At 43.0% G+C, this 21,652-nt stretch overlaps 1 protein-coding gene across 8 annotated transcripts in view; it reads right to left on the reverse strand.

The window, feature by feature from the left end:
* Nucleotides 1-21,652, reverse strand: part of mast4 (microtubule associated serine/threonine kinase family member 4) — a 68,416-nt gene that overhangs the window by 13,452 nt on the left and 33,312 nt on the right. For 4 of the 8 annotated variants that reach the window (XM_035526879.1, XM_035526878.1, XM_035526881.1 and 1 more), the window contains 13 exons: nucleotides 7,723-7,811; nucleotides 6,351-6,420; nucleotides 5,270-5,348; nucleotides 4,004-4,158; nucleotides 3,734-3,809; nucleotides 3,409-3,618; nucleotides 3,059-3,160; nucleotides 2,786-2,918; nucleotides 1,596-1,663; nucleotides 1,185-1,276; nucleotides 710-918; nucleotides 324-462; nucleotides 57-189 (listed from right to left, as the gene is read on the reverse strand). In XM_035526879.1, coding sequence (XP_035382772.1) covers nucleotides 57-189; nucleotides 324-462; nucleotides 710-918; nucleotides 1,185-1,276; nucleotides 1,596-1,663; nucleotides 2,786-2,918; nucleotides 3,059-3,160; nucleotides 3,409-3,618; nucleotides 3,734-3,809; nucleotides 4,004-4,158; nucleotides 5,270-5,348; nucleotides 6,351-6,420; nucleotides 7,723-7,811 — 1,555 coding nt within the window. Of the gene's footprint in view, nucleotides 1-56; nucleotides 190-323; nucleotides 463-709; nucleotides 919-1,184; nucleotides 1,277-1,595; nucleotides 1,664-2,785; nucleotides 2,919-3,058; nucleotides 3,161-3,408; nucleotides 3,619-3,733; nucleotides 3,810-4,003; nucleotides 4,159-5,269; nucleotides 5,349-6,350; nucleotides 6,421-7,722; nucleotides 7,812-12,643; nucleotides 13,325-15,980; nucleotides 16,062-17,489; nucleotides 17,708-21,652 lie in introns of those variants that run through there. The other 4 variants (XM_035526882.1, XM_035526885.1, XM_035526883.1 and 1 more) reach the window with 4 other exon arrangements.

Raw genomic sequence — 21,652 nt, forward strand, 5'->3', positions numbered from 1 at the left:
CTATGCTTAATCAAAACTAATTGTTCAGCTGCTACAACCTTCTAGAACCTTAATACCTGTTTATCTAAGAACTCTCTGGCATCCTTCTCGATGTGGCCCTCATAGAGGTTGGTGGTCATGTTCATCAAGCCCACCTTGGACAAGCCGAAGTCAGTCAGCTTAATGTGCCCCATCAATGTGACCAGTAAACTGTGTGGGTGCAAAGGCACAGGATGTGTGTAAACCAGCATAAAACAGAGTACAGATGACCTTGCATCATCAGATGACCTAACACAGCCAGATGATCTGAGCTCACAGTGCTGAGGCTCTGCGTGGGAGCTTACTTGTCTGGCTTCAGGTCTCTGTGGACGATGCCATAGTTGTGCAGGTACTCCAAGGCCAGCACGGTCTCGGCGAAGTACATCCTGGCCATGTCCACAGGTAGGGGACCCATGTTCTTCAGTAACGTGGCGCAGTCTCCACCTGTCATGACACAGTGCTCACCTCTGACATCGGGCTTCGAAGCACAATGGACTCTTGACTTCAGTGAACATCCTGAGTTTTCTGTGTGTGTGTGTGTGTGTGTGTGTGTGTGTGCATCTACTCCCTCAACATACACCATGATCAGGCAGAAGTGTGTGTGTGTGGGGGGGGGGGGGCGCAATACCATCGACATACATACTTCATGACCATGCAAAGGTGTGTGCGTGTGTGTGTGTGTGTGTCTTACCCTCCACATACTCCATGACCATGCAGAGGTGTCTGCGTGTCTCAAAGGAGCAGAACATGCTGACAACAAAGGGGTTCTCGGCGAAGGTGAGGATGTCCCTCTCCACAAAGGCCTGCTGGATCTGGTTCCTCAGCATCAGGTTCTGCTTGTTTATCTTCTTCATGGCGAAGCGCTGCTTGGTCTCCTTGTGACGCACCAGATACACAGCACTGGGAGAAAAGCAACAACAACCACCACCACCGCTTTGGGATTAGGCTCTGTTACCATCAGGCTTTAAAGTCCAAAAGCAAGCTCCCCATTCATTAAAACTTAATACATGCTGTAACCTCTATAGATATCTATGCAAATAATGTGTTTAATAATAAAAAAATCCTCATAATTTAGATCATGTAGGTAGTAACATTTATGAAATGAAAAAAAAAAAAAAAAAAGGTTAGCCATGAAAGAATCAGGAGGGAGCTGTAAAATGTGTTACCCGTAAGCTCCGTTGCTGATGAGTTTGATCATCTCAAAGTCAATTTCACAGGGTCTACGGCGTGATCTCAAAGTCGCACTTAAGCTTTGAGACTGAAAGAGGAATGTGAAGTTGACTGAACACAGCACCTTGCATAGAGCATTTAGACAGGTCACGTCCAACACAGGTCATGTCTAAGATCTTTCAACGTGGGATTCAGTGACTGACATATTTGAGCTAAACTTAAGAATCTATTCAAAGAAAGAAAACAAACGAGCTTTAAGCACATTGATGTACTGATTAAGTGGGACCTTTGTCTTCCACAGTTAAAACAACATTGAACTTTTAAGTTCTATTTTTGGTTTTTGTATTTATTACAAATTACTTCAAAATTTGTCATCTTTTGAAGTAAAAGTTGTCAAAACTACTCACACTTGCAGAATCGTCGGTTTCAGGGGTTTCTGCAATTCCACTGTCATAGCTGGTTAACTGAGCTATTTCTGTGAGATAGAAGAAATAGTGGTTAGACCCTGAGCATCTTTTCAAGAAACATTAAAATCCCATAGACTTCTCTCTAGGCAAGGCAAGTTTACTTGTATAGCACTTTTCAAACACAGTGTCAATTCAGAGAAGAATAAACCTTGTTTAATCCTGAGATCCATCACCTCAGGTAGGTTTTTTTCCACAAATAAAAAGAAAAGGTTACAAATACTACTTATTAAAATATAGTTAAATATAGTTGATTTAAAAACAAAAGTGAACTAAAATTAATCTAAAGAAATAAAATTAAAAATTAAGTAGAGACAAAAGAAACTGTGGCTACTAAACATGGTCACATATTCTCACGGTCATAAACATATACTTTGTTGTGTGTTTATTTCCTGAGCTGTGCAGTCTTAAACAAAGAACTCTATCGCTTTTTCCACACAGTGATCCTGTCTCCTGTCCTTCCTAAAGGAGTTAAATGAAGTGGAAATCATAGGAAAGGATCTTAGCACATCATGTGACATTTCCGCAGGAAAACTGCACCGCCAAACAAATCCCAGTGAGCAAGCTCTTAGCAAGTGGGATTTCAGAGCTAATCCACCGACAGCAGGGGGTAATGAACCGGAGGGCCACTCTGTGGTCCCCAAAGTGTCCTGAGCACACTGAACAGAGCTCACAACAGCTGCCCATCTCCGCTCCCAGACATCCCAGGCAGCAGGATGGACACCTCTGAGGATTAGGAGGCCCTGGAGGGCTTTGACTCCGGTGTGGTTTTGGTGGAGGAAACAGTGAAGTTTCCAGGTTTACAGGGAAAAGTGGTGAGGGGAGAGCTGCATTTAGCTCTAACTACTGGTAATGATAGTTTTAGATGCACAATTACAGGGTCATTATAGGGGGTCTGTCTCGTATAAGAGCGGTTACAGTCCATATTTCTTTGAAGCATAAAATACCCAAATCTAATGAAGACCATAAAATGCTTTGCCTGTGCCATGTGATTTTATGAACCTTTAATGATGCAGACATTAAGAAGAAAAAAGAAAACATAAGAATTTTGGCAAAACCTTCCCAATTCCCATCCCATATGGTTTCCTTGCATGTAAAATCACTACCTCATTACATGTGCCTCACCATCTTACCTTCCAAAGGGTCTCGTGTCAGGCCAAGCTGGCTGATGATGTAGCGTGGAATGTCGGTCTTGATGCCTTGTCCTTCTTTGGCATGGCCCTCTGCAGCCTCCAGGAGGTGGTAGAACTCCTCTGGGTCAAACTCCTGGGCACAGACATCACATTTCACTGCTAGTTCCCTCATACACCCTAAACATTAAAAAAAACCCACAAAATGATGACTTAATATTTATAGGGACTTCAAGCCTAAAATGCTCTAGAGCTGCAGAAAACAGACAAACTCACCAGACATTCCAGGAGTCGTGCCGGTCTGGCGATAACGATAAGAATCTTCTTCACCAGCTCCTTAATGAAGGTCACCTCGATGCTCTCAGAGCGCTCAGTAGACTGCAGCAACACAATTGTCCACAAATAATTTAACAAGGGAATACCTAATCACACATTTCAGACACAAACCGTCAACTAGGACAAACTTAACTTTGCTAGCATTGCTGAGAAGTTTTGTATTCTGAGAACATATCTTATCAACAACAAGCATGGCCTGTAGCCATGTCCATACAAGTGGAAAAGAAATTGGTATCAGGAAGCCAAATGAGGCATTGGCATCATGCCAAAAGGGCAGCTGAAGTTCTCACTTCTTGGAAAAGCCTTTCTAGTTTGTCAGTGAGCTCGCAAAAGTAGCGGGAGGTGATGAGACCCAGGCGAGACTTGTCCAGGCAGTCGCGGGCTAGCTCGATGATCTGGTGGTGGGCGAAGCTGAGCACGCCATCTGCCAGGGGCAGCACGCTCTCTGGGGAGCTGCTGCTGATGATCTCCTGGATGCGCTCCTCCATCTGAGCCGTGGCCTGGAGGGACACGGGAGAGTGCTCGCAGTCCCAGCGCCCAACGGAACAACTCCCCACAACAAAATGTTCCCAAACTTTGGAATTTTTTAAATGCAAAGTAAGATGTTTTTCTTACCTTGGGAAACCTTTCTTTGTATACATGATTCATCATAATAATCTCATGATCACAGCAAGAAGGGGATCTTCCAGGGCTGAAAAGCAGCAAATTTACAATACAGTCATCATCTTAAACTGTAATCCTTTTAATCCTTTTTATATTTGAAAATATGAATAAATGCAGAGCAAGGGAGCCCAACTTACAAAAACCTTACAGTCTTTGTAAATTGTTACACAAAGATTTGGTAACATCAGTGCAATGCCTATCCCACAATTCTGCTTGCTGTACCTGAGACTGCGCGAGCGTGGGCGCATGGGCGTGGCCCTGCGGGGGTCGTCACCAGCGATGCTCTCAGTGCAGAAGTGCTTGGACAGGAAGTGGAGTTCGTCAGGTGTAGGCTGGAAGGGCAGCTGGTGGAGCTTCTCCTGTGATGAACAGGATGACTGGAAATGATGTGGAAATACAGAGGAAAAGAAAAGAAAAAGAGGACAAGCTGACGGACGTGTCATGTCATTTCAGCATCATGCAAGCATGCGGGTGGGAGGCACACGAACAAGCAGCAAAAAATAACTTGCTTTAAGACCAAGTGATTAAGGCAACTCATCTCTATGTGAGCAAAGTAAATGCAAATCTGGAATTTGGCAGCAGATGCCTTGAATGCTTGGCTCATACTTTTTTGAACAGGCTACATGTTAAAATGCACATTTGCATTTCTCCATTCTGGCACCGGTTTAAGTCCAATAGACATATTTTTTACCTTTCAAAATAGCATCCAAATAATACAATGTGCGCAATGTTGTCTGGCTGTTCCAATGTTAATCTCATCCCAATCAGTTTTAAAGTGTTCACAGATCATTAGTTTGTGCACAATGCCCTCTCCCTCCTTAAATGCCTCGGGTGAAGGGCGGGTGCACCAACTGTTCTAGAGCGTGGTTTGTTGTGCCCATCCCCTAAACTCGACAGTGATTGGCCAGCATGCTGGCACCAGACTGTTTGCCATTTCCTCCTCAGGTGGGCGGGTGCTGAAACAGTGTCAGTAAACATGGCCATTTCCAGTTGGGGAGCGCCAGCGCGAGTGGGCAGTCTGGCGCTGAATCAGGGCCATATTTACCAGCAAGCAAATCTGGCGCTACTCAGAGCCATATTACTCAGAGTGGGAGACAGTCGTGGCAGCATCTGTTACACATGGCAGAGAGCCCCCATTTAGTTGTGCTCATGGGGCCATGAGAAGATATGGAGTGCCAAGTCTCAAGCACACAGAGCAGTGTAGCTTGAATAATGTGTACAGTGCACCTTCTGAAGGGCCAGTTGGTTTCAATTGTATACAGCAAACTGCATACAATTTTAAGCAGTAATTTTAAAAGAAGATACTATAAAGTTTACTTTATAGTATTAGGACATGTGAGGGTGATCACACTTTGCTGTAGCTTTAACAAATACAGTCCTTCTAAAGCATACAAACATGAGAAATTTCAAGTGTGAATAAGCATTTAAAAATGGCCACATCTTAACATATGAAAGCTTCTCCCCATAGCAGACGTGGCAGATACTTACAGAAACGGTGGAACTTGGCGTGTTGGTTCCATATCCTGAGGATGGGAGTGAGGCCAAGGACCAGCGGCGACCATCAGCCCTACACACAGACAGACAGACACACAGACAGACACACACTCTGCTGAGACCACTCATGCCACGACAGGAACCAGTGCACCCCGGCCCAAACAGCACTGAATGCTAGGCATCAGACCTTGCCAGGTTGGAAACAAACAAGTGAAAAGCTAAGACTGCAGAGGAGGGAAGGGTTGAATGACTCATCGATTTTCAAAGCATGGGGACATGAAAGCTGGTTATGAAGCAGCCCGATGACTGAGCTCGGTTGTGTTTTCCCCCAAATGGCTCTCGGCGAACTATTTCCTGCAGGAACCTTTGCCAGCTGCTGTATCGTCATGAGGATTAATGACAACAATACCAGAAGTGGGGGGGGGGGGTGCAAACTTATACAAGTCAAGCAGAGGAGGGGAAAAGTGAAGAGGACGCCCCTTAACTGGAATTACCCGTCTCTGTGGCCATAGCTGCGAAATTCAAAATAAATGTATATTTTGAAGCAATGTGGGACAACATAAAGAAAGGACTTTTTGTTGCTTTTACAGGTGGCTAAGTTTAATGAGCACCACTGCAACTTTCCTCCCCTGCTGAAGTGAACAAAACACTAAATGAACAAAACACTGACTGTTTCACAGTTAGTCCCAACTTGGGCTGAGGCCTGTGAGATCCTGAAGCATTCCAAAGCACCTGCCAAGCTCTCGGCAGATGCATCAGAAAACGGCCGAGGTATGACGCATTCCTGACATCAAAGAATGTACTGTTTGTTTGCATAATTCATGCTTCTTGATGCCATGGAAACCCGATGAAGAGTCCACAGCTAAACTTCAATCAACAGTCTCCAGCCACCTGGAGCCATACATGGCAGCCATTATTTTGTCAGTTATGTCAGAATTTATTTATTTATTTATTTTTTTACACACACTACACTTTAGTCTTTTTAAAAGCCATGTTATTGTTTAGTGCGCTCTGCGGAACAGCGTGGAGCTCCAGGGCGGTGCTGGGTGCAGGAGGCAGAGAGTACGTCAGTTACCTGCGAGCGAAGGAGAAGTGGGCTGACGTACTGGGGGAGAAGTTTCTGGGGCTGTCCTGGGGACTGGTGCCTGAGGGAGAAAAGGCAACATACGAACGCTCAAACACAGGTCCAAATCAGCCAGGCACCACCTACCAGACCCTCAATCTCCGACCATTAAGAGAAAACATGAAGGACAGTTTCAAAGATATGTTTGAGTAAGCCCTGCCTTGATCATGAACACAAGTTACATGATATCATCTTAAACATGAAACTACAATGGCTTCAAAAGGCGGACAAAGTGCATCACCGCTGTTGGAGATGAAACTCTTTTGACCGTTGGGCTCCTACAGTAGGTGGCTGAAGCATGTGCTCCTACACGCAGTACCACAGAGGCCAGCAAACCCCAGCTCATGCGAACCCTATCTATTGACTAAAGCACCCCACTGCTTCTGGGGACTGGGGCCAGTCACAGAGAGATGGTGTGCATGCCTGTGTTTTCAAGTCCCCAATGACAGCAATTATAACAAGTGTGCTGTTAACACATAAAAACAGCGCTCTGACCAAAATTAATTAAAGTTAATGAATACAGGAGGGGGGTTAAGAGTTAATTAAATAAAGAGACACAATGATGCCACTTTGATGATAAAGAGTGTCATGGGGAATAGGAATTGATTGGTGAGATTCATTAGGCTCTCCAAACAGATATTTATTTGTTCTGCATCCTGCTATACAACCAAGAAGGCAGGTCTAACCCAATTCAACCAGTTATTTAGAGGCTAGGCTTAGATTTGCCAGCTAAAGCAAGGCTAAGAGTTGGCAACAAGTACGAGACAGAAAGCAACCTGTTTACAATTCAATATAATATCTATATGTTTCTGCCTGCGATATCCTAAATTATATGATTATATACAGAAGCTAATGTTAAATTAGATTTACTCCCACCTTGTATTTTGAGCAAAAAGTTTTAGGTTTCAACCAGCTTATCAAACATAATACAACATCATAAATAATTTATAAACATTTGGATGTGATTACTTCCTACCTTACATTCATCTCATAATTGGCAAAAAAGTAAGATAGTATGGCAAAACGTGTGATGACAATCAGGAAAGCTTTCCAAATCGCTGCTAGTCAGCCTTTTGGAGCCACAGGCAGAAAAGCATTCTGGGAACAGAGGATGTAGCAGACAGAGCTCGCTCTTCAGACCCTGCCATTCCACACAGCTCAACATGGTGGGCGCCATTCACCGGGACCAGTGCCAGGTTCACCACACAGCATGTGAGAGCAACAATTACTCTCTCACTGACGAGACTAAATAAGCAATTGCTGGACATGCATAAATACACCACCGCCCACGCCATTTGTACAGAAACGCAGACGTGTGTGTTACCTGTATGTGATGAGAGGGGAGAGTGAGGTCGAGGAAGCGCTGAAGACTGTCCACTTCCTATCAAACTTTTTCTGTTGCTTGTCCTGCAACTGTAAAAACACACATTTACATATATATTTTTAAACATTAGACCTTAAATATTACAATATTTGATCACATGATCATGACAACATTTAAGGAGATGAAGGAACACATGGATTATGACTTGGGTGTTAATTTCTCATCACATCCTTTACTGCTACTGACCTCCATTAATAATTATAATGACTCTCATTAAGATTTCTGTTTGGCCAATTAATCTTTTGTGCGAGTTATCAAACAGGACAAACTCATTTACAGGACCCAAATTCGCTAGAAAAGTCTAAAAAACAATCCGCACTGAAAATCTACATGTGCTTTTAGTCAGGCAAAAGAAGAGATGCCAAAGCATATTGTAGCTTTATTAGCCCCAACATCACACTATACGTTCATCAAAAACATGGAGACAAACAAGGACCTTGCAAGGCAACAGAGGGTCAAGATGTTGGGTGCATTTAGACACGACACGTCTGAACCTAAATTCAATTAAGTTGCTATGAAGGCTTGCATAAAAAACATTAAAAAAAAACAAAAGAAAAAAGTCGCCAACTTAAACTGCCATCTTCTCCAACAACAAGAACACTTGGTATTTTCATTTTCCACAAAACATTCAGAAATGCCACACAGTATGGCCACGGACTTCCCGGCCTTCTTTTCCAGCTCTGGCCATTTCCAGACATCTTCCATTTTGCCTTATTCCAGCTTGAAGAAGGCCATTGTTGGCTTTACCATCAGATCAAATAAAGCTCTCTGGATAGCTCCTTTTAGCTCACATGGGATATGGTGCCTTCCATATCACTGATAGAGCGAGGGGATTGCTGACATTGCCAATGTCCCAACGGACTCTTACCCGCAAGGTTATTCAACCAGTCATGGCAAGAGCAGTGCAAAATAATAATTATGACATTGTTACTACAGTGAAATAATGGCTGTAGAAGTAACAATAGTCAATTAGAATTAGCCTTCCAAAAAAACTTTGGTAACTCAAGAATTGTGAACTCCATATATAATTTCTTGGCACAAGCATCTACCAGCATTGGATGGGGAAATAGCCAGGTGCTAATCTTGTCCTTTTGTGATACTTGCTACCATGTAAAAGTCAGAGGTATGAGCAACAGCCAAGCTTTCCAGGTGCTTGTCACAGACAAAAAAGAGCAATTATTAACCAAATGTGAATAATTAATGGAATGGAGTAAAATGTAATGTCTCTGGCAAATACATTTCAGAATAAAGCAAAAAGGATTTGAAAATACTTCAAAATGCTGAGTAAACTGTAACTGAGTAACTGTATGTATCCATCCATCCATCCATCCATCTATATAAAAACATATATATGCAAAATCCTTAAACCTCTCCAAAATGTCTTCAGTACATTACCTGTAGACACAGAGAATAGGAAACAAACACACCTTACTCAAAGGCAAAAAGGAGGCAAGAGTGCTGAAAATGGCTTAAAAGCAGCTGAAAATATTCTAAAAGCACTCCAAACTTGCTCCGCTATGGATGCAGCCATGGTGATGTGGCCAAGGTGATTTAAAAATATATTCAAAAGCAGCTCACCGATCCCCTATGAAGTGACCCTGTCAGATGGAGAGCTGATGATTAAAAGCATGAACGCATGGAGAACTAAATATTAGGACAACACTGAATGTGACAGTGACATGATCAAAGACAAATATTTATTTATTTATTTATTTCCACATTTAATGACCCTGGGGGTGGGGGGTGGAGGGGTGTCAATACAACACCACACCAGGTCAGAGAGTATCTGATGCATTGCTTGACTGCACCGTAGGCTGAAACCCCAGCGGGTTTCAGAGCACATGGCTGTGGCCAGGTGCAGATCCAGGGCACAGTTCCAGCCTTCCTGACCATGAGTCTTTGAAAGATTAAACAGATGACACTGCACAGTCCCAACCATCCTCACCTTAATCCTAGTTCAGTTTGGAGGACTGTCCAGAAAACTTTAAAATTTCAGTGTGCCCTTGTGTTGGTGATTATGGTGATAACACTAGTTTACAGAGCAAAGATTAAATATGCATACTGCATTAAATATATATACTGCATTAAATATACAGTGCTGAAACCAGAGCAGAGCTGGTCTTTCTTAATATCTTCTCATTGCTACCCTGCAAAACCACTGCTTTACTGTGTGTGTGTGTGTGTGTATGTATATATTAAAAATATTTTATTCAGTATGTATATTTTTAATTTACTTTTTTTTTTTTTTTTTAATAGCGTCCAATAGCAAGTCAGAGAATATACAAACACATTTGTTGAACCAGTGGATGAATAACTGCACTTGAATATGGACCTTACAACGTTTAGTAATTGTTATAGTAATTTACAGTAGATGTGATAACTTCCTGCAGCTCTGTCTTAAACAGAGGACTAAGAGGCATCTTCAGCGGCCCTTATCATCTGAAACCAACTGGTGTGAACTGACATAGCTAGCTGTTAAAGGGCTGCGTGATGGGCTTTAAAACACCAGGGATGAGAGGCCGAATCAGGCAACACATGCCAGCAGTGCACAACTACTTATATCACTCTATCTTCAAAGCAACAGCATAGGAAGCGACACTTATGATTTGGCATTTGTTGGATGGTGTTTAGGGGTACTGATGTTAAAAATGGGCTTCCCGTATGGTACTTGTTCTGTGCTGCTTTACAATTAGTTGAATGAAAAGAGAAAAACAAATGGTGTCATGGCTCAACCCCCTGTTACTTTGGAACAGGCTTGAATGGTCTCAGGTACATCGTTACTTCTTTCGTTGTTTAACACGAGCTCACGCCTCCTCAATACATTTAGTGGATACTAAAGTTAGCATATGCAGAGATTTACCACAACTATTTACATAGTCTCCACATGTGGTGGCTTAAGGCTCCTTAGCCCTTAGCTCTAGGGTGCCACCTACAGCTCACTGGTTAAATGACGATGCTCACATAGGTGATAAAATGCTATATGCTGCAAAAATGTCACTTTCATTACACCTGGGAGGAAAAAACAAAACTAGCCTGTTCCAGGATGCTGATGAGTATTTAATGGCACATTACCTGCTCCAACAACCTTTTCTCTTAGATAGCGCTTTCCTCATCAACTTCTTCACTGTGGATTTGTATTAAAATGTTAAATTTAGATGCAAGTCTTATGGGTAAAGCCATTATAGTGCTGTACTAGAGTGTTAGACAGAAAATGTTATGCAAGTTCCTAAAGAAGTCCATTCTTAATTTTTCAGTGTTTTACACAATGAAGAACTCCAACACACACTATTCTTCCACTGTATACATACAGTCTTTTTATAAAACTCAACAAACTTGAATGCATTTCTCTCCCTTCAACAAACAAAACCAAACCAGATATACTAGTGAGAAAATCCCCTGAGCTCACTGGGCATGTGAAGCTATGTGGATCTCAGTTCAGTAAAGGGCAGAGTAGAGGGACACACAGAGGGTTCAAGTAAAGCGAGGCATTGAACATGCTTGCGTAGGCTTCGACAAAAGCTGTCTTACAAAAGTTACAAGTAGGCTCAAGTTTCTCTTCTCCCATGGCACCAAACATGCCAACACGTTTGCTTCCATTTCAGAGGGCAGGTGCACCTGAACTAACATCCACCAAGTACCTGACCACCTGCTGAAAGGCTGTAGGCAGAGAATATGGTGACATAGATTACACCTTAAACTAAACAGTTCAGTAGCAGGAATTATAGCAAAAGAGCATATATTAATCATACCTTTCATAAATTCTGGGATTTAACTTGTGCCACCATTAACTAATATACATGGTTGTGGTAGCTCAGTGGTTGAGATACCTGACTAGTAATCAGAAGGCTGCCAGTTCAAGTCCCACCACTGCCAAGTTGCCACTATTGAGCCCCACAGCAAGACCCTTAACCCTCAATTACTCAAGTTGTATTCAGACAATTGTATGTTACTTTGGATAAAAGCATCAGCTAAATGTAATGCAAGACGCATGAAGAAAATGGTTGCACTTACATTGTTTCTTTTTTTGATGGTGAAAACTTACATGAAAAGATTATACAACTCCCTAAAAACCTGATTTTCAAAAGTTAAAAGAGTGTCAATGACCTGTGAGAGTAGTGTGTTGCTACTTTTTTTTTTTTTTGCTAATGAAATGTTTTAGAACTCATGTCAACAACAATGATTGGCACATCCAGGGTGGGACAGCTATTGCCTAGATCGGTGTGTTTAATATTTTGTTTAATTATATGAGTCACCATGTTTGTAAAAGATTATTATGGGGGGATTGCACTTTGTGAACTTACACAGTAGATAAATTCGTGTCAGATAAACCGGTTAAAAAACAAAAAAAAACCCAAAAAACAGCCTCATTACACCAATTACAACATGCTTGAGATATAGAGGACAAAACAGTAACACACTGTTACTGTGCTTGCTAACATGGAGCCACGAAGACCTTTTCTGAAATAAGTCTTCTATTGTACCTACTACAGAACGTGACTGCTCTCGAGGCATTCTCCCCATAGCTTTCCAAACCATGCCAGTCATGCTGCTAATAACTGCAGTTACAAGAGAGCGGATATCGCAAACAATCAGTTTTCCTTACTCTTGGTTCCCTTCAGTTCTTAACAACACATTCAAGGTAATTACATAGCATATGTAAACATTTTTTGTATGCGCTGTGTGGACTGAACAATGGCGTCTCGATTACAATCAAAAACTCGTCACGGTGAACTCACAGAGGAAATACAACACAATGGCACACAGAGTAGCACACATCTTACTGGAGTGTTCTTGCTTGTGACCTCAAAGAGTTTAACACAGTTTAACCCAAACTACCAGCAAGCTCCATTTGCTTCGTTACCTTTTCGAGCGTCTGAGTCTGGATCCACTAAGAAAGTGGGGCATGGAGAAGTTCGACAGTACGGTCCACAAGCTGGAGTCCGACATGGTTTCAAAGTCATGCTACCCAAAAAGAACCAGTCTGCCTCGGAAAACTGCCTGGGCAAAAACGTCCGGCTTCCCACAGGGAGGCGTGCACCCACTGTTCCACTCTTGGCTAGCTCTCTCGACGCAACAACGGCAACATTCCGAACCAGCAGAGATCTGTCCGGGCACATCTGGAAATGGCCGCGGCATACACTGTCAGAGGGGACGGCGCGTCCTTTGAAGTGTCCTGACTGGAACGAGAGGAAGAGAGAGAAAGATCCTCTGCAGTGCACTCCTTTTCAGGTCATAATCGCTGTCCCTCACACACACACACCCCGACTGCCTCTGGGACAGGAAGAGAGGACCGGTTCCGGTTAGAAGTGGAGGACTTTTGTTCCCCCGATGAAGTCTCCCAGTTCTGCTTCTGTCTCAATGGGCTTGAGTATGCTGCGTATCATGTAACAGGCATCTATCACCTCACATCCTGACTCAGAGGGGCTGGAGTGAAGGGAGGGCAAGCATGTGAGTCACTGCATCATCAGCAGACAGAGCAGCGAGAGCACTCCCAGGGCTGGCCCCACTCCAGAGCCTTCTCAAGCCTCGTTTGAAATGGAAATTTCACTGAATGGACACCTCCATCTAAAGGGCTCCAAGCATTCTGGTATTGTCTGCCCAGAGCCCCGCAAACCCCACCCTTCATTAATAGGACCTCCAGTTCTTGTCCACTTCAGTTCCTTTGATCCCTTCCTTTCTCTTGCTCCCCAATCTGGTCTTTTGGCTCCAGATCAGCCTAGCTTCCGTGACAGTTGAAGCCCCCACCCTACCCCTGTCCTGACAATTAGCCTTTGAACATTCAAAGGCGGTGGGTCTGTGGCAGCCTGAGTCAAAGTGGGCCAGGAGGTGCTAGCCGTGGGCAAGCAGACATGCTGAGGCCACGCCTGAGAGAGAGAGAAACAAACATCTGATAGGGCAGGGCGTAAACAACAAAGCCAGCCAAGATCCTGTGACGGCGTACTGTAATCTGAACGACAGCTATTGCCACACCAACCGACAACTAATACCACACCAAACGCCAACGAATGCCACACTGACCGACAGCTAATGCTGAACAGAGTTACTGGGAACACTACCAAAATGAGTATAATCTAATAAGCAAACATATGACACACACCTACACTCACATCCGCACATACACCCTATTGCCCCACACGGCGACCAAGGCATAATCCATCCCTGGCCTCCTAAGAGTGTTTATCGTGCTAGGACAGTGACTCAAAACTTTGGTGATGTTAAGAACAGATCAGACTTAACCTCCTTCTTCGCTATTGGGGTCCCATAGGGTCTGATGATGGAACAGACGTTGCTCTAGATATGGTTATGCTCCGTTTCCATGCTCCCATTAGGAGAGGGTGAATGAAAGACACCAGTAGAGATAGGATTCAGGCGAAGTGCTAACTGACTTCACTTCAGGCTATACCAGTACACTCCTTTGATGATTTCACTCAAGTAAGTCATGAATAACAGTCAATAAAATGCAGGCACGTGCGTTCCAGCTTTTGGTTAGTACGAGGTCTTCCAAGCAATGATGGCAGCACAGATTCAGTAGATGTAGAAGTTTATACTTATCACGATGATACAGTGTACAGTCATGTTTTTAATTAGCATAATGACGGTTTTCCTGATAACAAAATGGGATTTTAACCTCTATATAATTCCTCAGTTAGGCAGAGGCTGCAAGGTATTTTTACAATACATGAAAACAACCACTAACATAGTAACCCTAATAGTAACCCTAACCATAAAACCATAGTAACCACTAATAGTAACCCTAACCATAAAATGTTAGTATCTATATAGACTAATACTATGTCATACCTACGAACAAAATCATAACGTAATTATTATTATTATTATTATTCCACATGTCTCTAAATAAACCCATTAAAGACAGCAGATATAAACATAACACAGAGAACATTTTGTTTTTGTTTAGTTGTTGAGAAAGGTTTTGCACAAAAACACAAAGATAATCAGTAATGAAATAAACACAAAACTGAGTGTATGCTGTTATTGTTATTTGAACCTTGTATTCAGTATTGGCTTTCAAAGCATGACATTGATGCAACCCTAGACAGACTTCCTCTCAGCTGTGGCTATTAGCACACAGCTAAACATGCTGATGTAATTACAGGGTCATAATCAACCATTCAGACAAAAGGAAAATCCTCACCTTTCAGTGTGACATAACAATAAACCTTCTACCCCCTTAACAGCATCATTGGCCTCAGGAATATTTAATGCCTATTCATGAATATGAAACTTCACAGTCTAAGACAAGCTTTGGTTAGCCGTGATCTTCCTGCAACCTCTCCAGTGATCTGCTCTTCAGACATCAAAGCTCACTGAAGGCAGGTCATTATGTGCAAACATGAACTGATCAAACGGGTGCAAATATAAAATGGCTTCGGCTCAATGACCCATTTCTCCTTCTGGCCCAGAGATAAATATAAACAAAAACTGACAGACACTGCTGCTGAAGGAGACGAAGACAGAGATTCTGCACAATGCCAATGCAACATTTCTGCAACAGTTTGTATCTCCATTCATTGTTAAGCAGTATGAGATTTAGAGGCAGGTCATCATGTGATGAAATGATACAAAGTGTTTATAAAAGCAGACCAGATGATGACACAGACAGACAAAGCACTGAGGTAAAAGTTACATCTTCAGAAATAAACTGCTGCATTTTTTCCCCCATTCTGTACAATTTGCTACTGTATCAAACGGTCATGTTTCATCTGGTTCTCAACAAGCACACGAGTCTGGTGGCATACCTGTCTTCATTTCAAATGCCTCCTTTCCAGATGTTCAAGGCAGCAGCTTTTAGAAACCCTTTTCAAAACGGTTCACCTTAACATTTGAACTGATCTGACTTTCTCCACATATTTAAATTCTGCAGACATTCACCCATAAATCCTATTTTGCACTTAAAAGGACGAAAGGGAGGTTCACCAAAAGGGGGTGAGGCAGGTGAAAATCTATGAACATTATAGAAGCATCATGTGCCGTTCTATCAAAAACCATTCAAAAACTTTGGATATGTGAAAAAAAATTCAACTAAGAATAAAGGGGTGTGAGACTCTGTCCTTTTCATCCTGATCATCAACTGTCGTGGCACTGACCTAATCCTCGCTTGTCGAGCAGGAATCTCGTGCGCAGCCCAATTGGCTCCCAAAAACAAAATGGCCAAGTGAAAGAAAAGCACCTCTTACCTCCAGAAATGGAAGGCGTGCAGAGGACTGCAGGGGCTGCAGGGGCTTGTGGGAGTCGGGCTCAGGCTCCTCGGAGTCAGGCTGCAAGTCAAACTGGGCTTCAGAAATGTTGCTCCTTCCGTATGACCACATTGCCCTTACAACGTCTGTCACACGAAGTTCTGGATGTGGGGCACCTCGTCATACGTTGTATATACATGGAGGCTAACTGTCAGACATTACCACACAGCAGCACTGGGCACGACCCATGAGACTAATAAATTGTGCTTTGAGGAGGTAAAGTGTTTTAAACAAAAACTTTTACTAAACATATTGGAGGACCTATTCACACTGTTCAGTGGCGGGCCAATGACAATTTTATAATGACACTTAGAGTTTTAAAAATTTTTCTATCTATTATTATGCACTTAGCAATGACATTTTCCTGGGCTAATCACAATCATTAAATTGTCAACTATGAATGTGAATACCAAGCTAAATTTAAGTCCTGGATAAAACCAACCATTCAGATCTGATTTCTGATGCCTACATATTCATGCTTTAGTAGTCATCTAGCACAATACTGAGAAACAATTAGAACAAATGTTTCAACATGCCCTCCAAAATCTCACCATCCGTGTGCGTCTGTGCGTGTCTTTTGGTATAGGCCTTGTGCAAGAGCATACATGAAGGCCTGGTACGGCAGAGCCAATGTGTCTATTGATGAGCACATTAAACCAATCACGTCAGCCGAAAGTGCTGAACCGACAGGTTAGGCGATAAACGTATATCGTGTCCTTAGCAACAACTAGCTATGATGCAACACGCTGAGCACAGATGTAAATTCATACTGCCTGTGACCTCCAGAAATGCAATCAGATCTCTTTATATCTCAACAAAAGGACAAAAATCTCCCTCAGACGTAACAGATGACACAGTAATCACGCAGAGATTATCTATTTGTTTTTGAATCAGAGGCTCTGCTGTAGATGCTACAGTAATAACACAGTGGACACTGGGCTAAACAAACAAACCAGGTCTCCATAGGGGTAGTTCAAGCACTTGCTATGGTTATTTGTCATCACTGAAAAGCAGTGGAGTGAGAGAGGAGAGGCATGTCTATGTACGTCACCTTATCTAAACAGACAGGCAACCTGGCAGGTTGCACAACTGCTGCAGTCCTCTTGGCTCTGGGCAGGCTTCTGGACAGCGGTATTTTTTTTTGCCGATCCAAGATCAGCCTCATGTCTACCCCAAGCTCAAAGCATAACAAGAGAGAACCTCAAAATTGGTCCGAGACCAGCACAAAGCGGCCAGCGGCACCATGACCCAGCAAAGCCTGGCTGATGCTAGCGCGAGGCTAGCCTGGCTGTATTTACCTCCTAGCGCATGCTGCAAATGCTGCTGTTGTGGTAAACGCTGCTCGGCTCGGCCGCGCGACGCGCATAAATGAAGATGTCCGCCGCAGACAAACCCGATGAGAGACGGAAAGAGAGAGAGAGAGAAGAGAGAGAGAGAGAGAATACTCACTCCAACGTGAGCCCCGGAATCCTCAGCCTCTCCCGCTGGGCTTTCATGGCTGCGCTGCTCTCGCTCGCTCTATTGTGCACATGATATTTTCCCTGCCTGCCTGCAACCTCACGCGCCGACAATGAGCCGTAAGGCAGGCTCCGCAGCGGAGGGACGGCACCGCGCGCCGCTCACAGCGGCACTTAGGGGAAGGGGGGCCGGGGAGTTTGGTTTTTCGGTCCTTCAACTTATACCCCGGACTGTCAAATGAAATCGTCAGCTGCCTGTATAGAGCTGGAAGGCTGGACAATAGCTCGATTCCCCTCCCATCCTGCACACCCCCTCCCACTCTACCTCTTCCTCTCTCGCGCTTTCATACACAAACACGCACGCACGCTTCTAGCCGGCCCCTCCTCCACCGGTGGAAGACCCTTACATCAGCAGAGCAGAGCAGGCATTTCAACAGCTCTGCCCTGTGCCTGTCCTGCTTCACAGGCGTTGTGTGGATATTTAAACGTGTAGGGACCTCTCACATTGCTATGGGGTCTCCGTGCTGTTGTAACTTTGGCCCAACACACCAACAGATTACACTGAGGACAACAGACAGCACCTCCAGTGTGGTGTGGTGAGTTCTTTCTCACCATCTTGGTTTTGCTGCAGTGTCCTTGAAAGCAAAAAAAAAAATATTGCACTTCAATCCATTGTCACCATGGATTGTGGAAGAATTAAATTAAACCAACCAACTACCCACCCACTCACCCACAACAACTACAATAGTATAAGATACATAAAAAAGAAAGAAAAAAAAGCAGGTTGTCCACAGGGATAACCCCCTCTGAATTATTTCTGTTCACTTCCCAATAATACCACACTATGCTTCCTTCACACAACCTGTACACAATTCACCAGGGACCAAGGTGCTTGGAGACTGGTGCTGTAATCCTATTGGAGTGAGTGCTATGTTATATCTCCGCCTTAAACAATGTGTTAAATGATTGTGAAACACGAACCAGATATACTTCCATTAGGGTAAAGGCATAATAAGAGAAGAATAAATAAGCTTACAGAATTTCTTTCCTTTGCCAAACAGGCATGACATCTTAAGCTTGGTTCATTCATAGAAGCCAGTGATTCAGAAATAATTGAGCATCACTTCCAAGGGTAATTTTTGCAGACAGCAATGCCAAAAGCTTGAACACTAAACCTGAACACATGCTGAATGTCTTTCCTGGAACTTTGGAAAACTCATTCAAAATTCAAGAGAATTATATCTGAGCCAGCCCTGCTTCATTCCATTTCACCATGCATTTAATAATACTAAAAAAACATTTACTTATTCTTTAAAAAAAATAAATAAATAATTGTAACAAAGAAACAATTAAAAAAAGCAATGAAAACTGACTCCATTGCACAAAAGCCCATTCAGCAGGCCAAGTCAAAGCACACTTGCAGTCACTCCGTGATTCAGGAAGTAGTATCAGTTGTTTATCACCAATGCACAGGTCATGGGAATGCACAATTAGCACCACACACTGTGTGTCAGAGTCAGTGGGAACAGTCTGTAACTGAGACTTGGAGCGTGACAACTGGAGAACTGGAGCCCTGTTAACCTGCTGTACAGCACCCCAGCACAGCCAAATCAGCTATGGGCCATCATAAGCCAGAAACTCATTCAGCCTACACAAGGGCCACATTTACTCTGTGCATGACATTCATTAATTTCCAGTCAGGAACTGAGCCAGACAACACTGCAACCCGGATGGAATGGAAAAATTCATAGTTTGATAACGGGTTGTGTAGCAACATTAAATGCCTCCAAAACACTGCATAAGGGTTGGTATTTACTAACCAAAAATACCATGTGCTTTTGAAAAGAGTGGGAGGGAAAGAGGATGAGAGAAGTATCGAGGTAATCAGCAGTCAGCTCTGAGATCACTCCACTGGGATTTTACATCACCAACAATGGCCTCCCTAAATCTGCATTTATTAACTGCTTTAACTCTTTTTCCTCTACCACTGAAACCCACAGCAGCCAATGACAAAATTAGTCTATGCATACATGAAGCGTACTGTGATTAAAAAGCTCTACTGCCATATTACTGCAAGGAAAAACAAAACAAAACAGAATATTAGAAAAACTGTTAAAGAACTAGGGCTGAAGGAGTGTTCTGGTTGACAGGCTTGCAGGAAAGAGAGCAACTTTCTGTCCAGCTCAAAGAACAACCCTCTCTGCAACCAGAACCCAGTGCAGTTCAACAAGCCTTGCTCCTGCTGAAATACACTAGACAGATGTCACACAGCTGCCACCGCAAAGTGGCTGCATGACTCACGCCTCGTTGACATTTAAGCAAACACATCGGGAGGCATGTTCATAACCGCCATCGTACTGTTTAACGATCCCGGCCATCTGACGGCTCTTCTCACTCGATGGCTCAATGCTCTTTGCTCTCATTCACCCTACCCTCTGTGTGTCTCTCTCAGATATCCACTCCAGCCCCAAGTCAGCATCCATCTACCTGAGGGCGAGTCACGTTTGTCTTATGGCGTAGTCAGGTTGGACATAACCGTAAATCACAGTCACGGAAGGCTGGCGAGAGTCATTACACATGGAGCCTTTCTCCAGTATGGCTCCCAGTCAGGTTCCAGACCTGGTTCAAGCACCACCACAGCCAAGTTGCCACTGTTGGGCTCCTGAACAAGGCCCTTAAACCCTCACTTGCTCAAGTTGTACTCAGTCATAACTGTAAGTCGCTTTGCATAAAGGCATCAGCTAAATTCCATAAATGTGAGACTTTGGTAAAAAGCTCATATTCTTAGAAAGTTTTCTTTGAAGAACAAAGAAAGGTGAAGACATCTTCTAGCCTTGGGAAAGAATGAAGATAGAACTTTCAAGTTATGAAGAAAACAGTAGTGGAAGGTAGGGATTAAAGTTCTTCCATAGAATAACCCAACCTGAGTTTTTTGAAAGAACTTGGCTCTAGGAGTTCTGTGTGAAGTCTTCTACTTGAGTTGTAGATAATGAGATTGCTGTTTTCTGCTGGATGTCTGTTTTTCATCATGTCTCATCATCTACATTCCCATAACCTGGACCTGGCAAACATACCTGAAACACCATGGGAATGTGGAATTGATACCAGGATATTATTTTTCAAGCCCACCATAGTGCAAGGCTGTGAATTATATATCAGTGATGTCACAGTTTTTTAAAAAAGCTGTTGTAAACTATTTTTTTGCTAGTAAACACAGCAAAAAGAAATATATATTTTAAATCAGGTGTTTGCTAATTGCTTTATTAATAAGAACACATATAGACTTGTGTGCAATAATGTAACTTTTGAGTACATTTCATCTAAATGCTCATACCATGTGCCTTACAAGCCCTTGTCTTAGAAAGGTAAAGAGGGATATTAGAACACAGGTCCAGCCTTACTACAGTGCTAACAGGCTCATTTTCGATCTCATTTTGAAAGAAGCACTCACCTGTGCTCATGAACACGCAGACCGATCTAAGCAAATATGCCAATAAGCATTATAATAACAGTATTTCAACCAATCAGTGTGGCCATTGTGAATGCATATACTTTAAAATAAAGTGAATTCCCAGAGTGTAGTATTCTAGTTTTGTTTTGTATCTAACACACCCAGTATCTAGCAGGTCAACACCCCCAGTATCTAGCAGGTCAATACCCTCAAAGAAATAACGATTTCAAGCTCTTCCGGACACCAAATGCTCCACATAAGTCATTATTGGCACCATAAAAACAGACAGCTGTAAGGGCTAAATATAAACAGATGAAAGCAAACCTGCCTGGCCTATTTCAGATAAAGACAGACAAAATGCACAAGAGCAGGGACATGTCTGTGTTTTAAGAAATGCCATGAGCGAAGATGTCTTTTGGCAGTGAAACATAATTAAGTTTTCTATCCTAAATCTGAAAAAGCTCAGGAAACATTTATGTGCAAACAGAAGACATGGTTCACTATATTCAATACCTTGACAACATGTTTTGATTTTGATTAGCCTGTCAATATCCAATAACAGCCATGTGAGTTAGAGCTACTAAATACGAAAGCTATGTCAGACAGCCAGAGCGTGAGGCATGGCCAGCAATTCTGTGACTAGACCCACACTAACAAAACCTGTCAGCCTGAATCTGCTACCACTCCAGCAGGTGTTCATCCCC

This window comes from Electrophorus electricus, chromosome 6 (assembly GCF_013358815.1).
Source record: "Electrophorus electricus isolate fEleEle1 chromosome 6, fEleEle1.pri, whole genome shotgun sequence".
NCBI lineage: Eukaryota > Metazoa > Chordata > Actinopteri > Gymnotiformes > Gymnotidae > Electrophorus > Electrophorus electricus.